Genomic DNA, 5,021 nt, shown 5'->3' on the forward strand with positions numbered 1-5,021 from the left:
GCCAGGATGGTCTCGATCTCCTGACCTCGTGATCCGCCCGTCTCGGCCTCCCAAAGTGCTGGGATTACAGGCTTGAGCCACCGCGCCCGGCAAGATTAATTTTCATCTTGGAAATGGCTGCCCATGAAGAGGTAATACAGGGTCAGGATACTCCTGGTAGCTGTGGCAAAGAGTTGAGAAATTTTCTGCAGCATCCTAGAAGGGCTGCACATCCCTCTCCTCTGTTCTTTTGTCCCCAGCTTGAGCCAGTGATGCCACCTCTGGGCGCTAGACTGCTCTGGCAAGTCCTGCTTTTTACTTGCAGTTAGGAGGTTAAAAGTAATGTGGGTCATACCTTAGTTAAAGAGCCTACTGAATAGGGTGTGGAACGCAAGGAAATTCTTTATTTCTCCTTTTGGTGTCCCGAAATTTCCAATCAAAGAACCCAGGTGCTATCTGGCTCAAAGATGGAGGTCACTTCTCACTTGATCAGACCTTCAAACAGCTCTGTGAAGCTGTGTTCTCCCCTGGACCCCCAACAGCTAGTTTGATGCCCCCTCCCTCCACCCTCAATAGAAGTGCCTGACTCAGTTACTTCTATCTTCTGTTGACTCATCCTAGGTAAGCTTGCTAGACAATGTATAGGATGCTCAATGACATTTTAATTTCAGATAAACAGTGAATAATATTTAAGGATAAGCATTTCCTTTGCATTCAAATTCAAATCTAACTGGGTGTACTGTGTGTTTATATGCTGACTCTGGCAACTCTACTTAGGTCAAAGACAACCCATACATCAGAAATTTGTTTGTTTTTGTTTTGTTTTTGTTTTTGAGACGGAGTCCCACTCTGTCGCCCAGGCTGGAGTGTAGTGGCACTTTATGATAGGTGGTGACTTTACAGGAAAAAAATAACAACAACAACAAAAATCTTTTTGTTAACACGTGGAAGTAGAATTTTGAAGAAAGAGTGAAATATTATTCCAATGTCTCTGAATTTTCTAATATATATGACAATTATAAATTCCAGATTGTTTTTCCTCCTTGGCTTTGGGTCCATTTGTATCTGGACCCAAATGGGAACAGATACACAGAGACACTGAATTTCTAAAAGGACTCAGATAACTCATGGCCACAGAAAGTCATCAAAAAGGTGAGCTGGAGATTTCTAAAGTACAGGGTTTTGCTTCCCTGCCTCTGCCACTAATTGAGCATGTCCCAGGGAGCCGCTCCTGTTCCCCCAGTGAGGTGGGAGTGCCAGTGCAGGGGATATGAACTGTGGCTCTGCCCCTCACATCTTGCTCCAGGCTGCTCCGGCCAATGGATTACAGTGGGCACATCTGCCCTCCTGGGCCCTGGAGGAATGCAGGCAGTTCTCGTGTTGGGTATAAGCACAAGAACTTAGGGAAGCGATTACAGAAACTTGCCTGGAAGGGTAGCAACACTGAACCCAGAGAAAGAGGACATCATTCTTTTTATTTTTACCATCTCAGAAAAAGGCAACAAACCACATGATTTCTTCATACATTGCCTCCTATTTCCAAGTTTCCTTTCAAGTCCTCGGAAGATTTCCTCAGTCAGAGATGTGCTCAGCAACCTTCCACTCTAAATCTTGTGTGTGTAAGGGACTAAGTACAGTGGCACTGCAGACACAAAACAAAGCTTTATAGTTGTATTTTCTTTAACACCACAATTGTGTGGCAGGGGAAATTATTTCAAGGCTGGAACAAGACAGAGGGTAGGGGCTGATGATAAGCATGCCGGGTCTACTATGCCTTCATCCTGCCCCCACCACACTGGGGGAGCATGGCCTGATGACACTATGCTGTGCTATGAAGACATCCGTTTATCTGATACAATGTTCCAGGTATGGAATTATTGCAAATTGTCACTCAGCAATTATTCTTCTGATGTTCCAGTTGGCTGCAGATCACTCAGGATCACTAACTTCATGCTTTCTTTGTTCTGTCCTTTCTCTTTCATTTTTTCATTTATTAGTTCATAGGCTTCCTAAAAACGACTACTTTTTGTTATTTGACAGGCAAAATTCCCAATGGTACAATCTTGGCTCAATGCAACCTCCGCCTCCTGGGTTCAAGTGATACTCCTGCCTCAGCCGCCAGAGTAGCTGGGATTGCCAGCTAACTTTTTTTTTTTGTATTTTTAGTAGAGACAGGGTTTCATCATATTGGCCAGGCTGGTCTCAAACTCCTGACCTCAAGTGATCTGACTTCCTCGGCCTTCCAAACTGCTGGAACTACAGGCGTGAGCCACCATGCCTGGCCCATTACCACAAATTACTTTCTAAAATAACTTTCTACTTTTATTATTTCTCTAGTTTTCTTCTAATTGTCTCAAACAATTAGATATGCATCCTGACTTTAAAGCACCTCAAACTTTTCATTTACTCATTACAGCACCGAGTTGAGAACATCTGGCATAAGCTAAGCATTCACATTGCCACTTCTCTTACTGGTGGGGAAATTGCTGACTTTTGGTATTGCCCAGGCCAGGGGTGCACTGACCTCCAGGTGAATCAATCAGCCTGTGGGAATGTATTAAGGCAAAACAAAATCATCTGAGAGTTCTTTGCCATTATCATTCTCAATGTCATATATACCTTCTATGAAAACAGGGCTGGTGAGCTCAGGTAGAGCTAATATCCAAATGAAGAGGGGATAACAGTTTTTCACAACTGTGCCCTGAGGCTCAGCTGTCAGATATCACTCCCACTATAACAAGTAAAAGAGTTCTTTTTGGATTCAAAAGAAAAATTAAAAGCAAACACAAGCCCCCACACTTCAATAATTTTGCACCGAAACTTAAACTAACAACCTATGTTCAAATTCATACCACTATATATGACTGGAAAATAACAGAAGAGAAAGATTAAAGAAATAAGAAGTGGCATCACAGCGAAAAAAGCTTGACTTTCAACCCCGATACATGAAAATTCATAATAATCATGTCAAAAACTTACCTTTCTTCCATTCACGAAGAAAATCAGCTCATCAGAATGGGGAAGGGAAGGCATCATGCCACACACACACACACACACACACACACACACAGCCTTCACTGGGATAGAGTGTGTTTGTTTTCTGTTCTTTTAAAGAGCAGATATGTTAGAATAATTACTTGGATGCCTGTCAGCCCCAAGGAAGCCCAAACTGACAGTGGCAGCCTGATGTGGGTGGTTTATAGCTGCACTGCCAGACCAGGAATACCAACCAGGGCTCCCCCCGCCCAGCCCACGGGCACTTTCAGCAGCTCTGGGCAGCACCGTGTCTTTCTCTTTCATGAATGAGTCAAACCAGCATCTTCACGTGTTTCCTTTGGAGTCTAAGACCGGTTTCCCCAGGAGAATGTCCACAAAGCCAAGGACTAGCAAATAAAAGTAACTTTTTTAAAATTAAAAAAATAGTTGTTGGAGACAGGGTAAGGTGATGCAAGGTGACTTGAGAGACTAGTTTAGTTTCAGGTAGTCAGTATGGGCATGCACTCGGGCTGAGTCCTAAAGGACAAGCTCACCAAGAGAAGGCATGGGATAAGAGCAGCAAGTACAGCGGCCCCCAGGAAGAAAGGAGCTTGGTGTGTCAGAAAGGAGGTCAGCACAGCTGAGTGTGGGGAGTTGGGGAAGGTGTGTTGACAGAAAGTCAGAGACACTTTGGTGGCCAGGACAAGGGTCTTGGAGGGATCTAGTGGGAAGGGAAGCTATCAGAGAGTTTTGAGCTAGGATGCAACGTGATGTTATTTACAGTAGAGCATTCCATTGTACAGAGAATGTACTATTGCTGGTAGGAGGGCAGTTGCAGGTTAGATCTGAAGCCATTTTTGTGTACCCTGGGCTAGAGGTGATGGTGGCTTGGACTAGGGTATAGGATGGTGGCATCAGAGATGGAGAAAAGGTGAAAGTCTTGGCATAAATTTTGGAGGTAGATCCAACTGGACCTGTTGATAGATTAGATGGGAGGGGTAAAGGAAAGAGACGACTCAAGGATGAATCCTAGATTTGTGGATTGAACAACAGGGTGAAAGTTGGTGCCTTTGCTGGGATGAGAAGACTGGGAGAAATGAAAGTTCTCTCTTGGACCTTTTTGACTTCCAAGTGCACATGTCAGTCAGACATAGGAATCAGGTCAGGGGAGGGGTCCACACTGGAGATGCCAATTTAAGGGTCACTAGCTTGTAGACGATGTAAGCAAACACTCCATGGGAATTGTAAAGTACTAGAAAAGAGTCATGTTCCTGTTATGTCAGGACAATTTGAACTATGAGCTGATGTGCTTTCCTCATGCAATTTCTTTTCTTGCTCTTCATGTATCAGTGAGGACTCCCTGGCTTCGGAGTCGAGCTCTTATTGCAGGAATGCAAAAACAAACAAACAAACACACAAAAACCCCCCAAAAAACAAAAAATCAACAACAACAACAACAACAAACAAAAACAACAAAAACAAACAAACTAGGTAACGTTCAGGTGGAGTATTTCAAAACAGTCCTTTGAAACTCTTGGCAGAGATGCCAGGAACAAAGATAGGTAATAGAGCAGACAGGGATGCCTAAGGTGAGTGTCAGTCCCAAAGGTATTGTTCTTCTAAGCTGCTACAAGAACTTTGAGTTTCCTCTCAGTTGAGAAGGACTGAGTTTCTGCTGCCAGCTGGATTGGGCTTGAGATACAATCTAAATGTATACGTGTGTGCACATGCACGTGTGTGTGTGTAACTGTGGGTAATAGCTAACCTTTATTCAGTACTTAAGTATATGCCAGGCAAAACATCTCCCTGCATTAGTTTACTTAATCTTCATCACAATCTTTGAGATAGGAATACAATCCCTACTTTACAAATGAGGGATCAGAGGCACCCAGTGATTTAGTCACATGTTTTGCACACCTGAGTCTGTGCCCTATGAAAGTCCTATTTGTAATATCACACTGCTTGTTTCCTCAACCATCTGGTGAGATACCGAATAATTCTGTTTTCCTGGAATGCTGGAATAGTCTACCCTAAGAGAGTAATAGTTTCCACTGCGTGTGAAACTA

The 5,021-nt window shown here is 43.5% G+C and overlaps 1 protein-coding gene across 1 annotated transcript in view; it reads right to left on the reverse strand.

Annotated features, from left to right (window-relative positions):
• Positions 1-3,012, reverse strand: part of LOC105517476 (aldehyde oxidase 4-like) — a 73,281-nt gene extending 70,269 nt beyond the window's left edge. The window contains 2 exon segments of the mRNA XM_011950013.1: positions 1,308-1,422; positions 2,959-3,012. Coding sequence (XP_011805403.1) covers positions 1,308-1,422; positions 2,959-3,012 — 169 coding nt within the window.
• Between the last annotated feature and the right edge of the window lie 2,009 nt (positions 3,013-5,021).

Source organism: Colobus angolensis, unplaced genomic scaffold, assembly GCF_000951035.1.
Source record: "Colobus angolensis palliatus isolate OR3802 unplaced genomic scaffold, Cang.pa_1.0 Scaffold30, whole genome shotgun sequence".
Lineage (NCBI taxonomy): Eukaryota > Metazoa > Chordata > Mammalia > Primates > Cercopithecidae > Colobus > Colobus angolensis.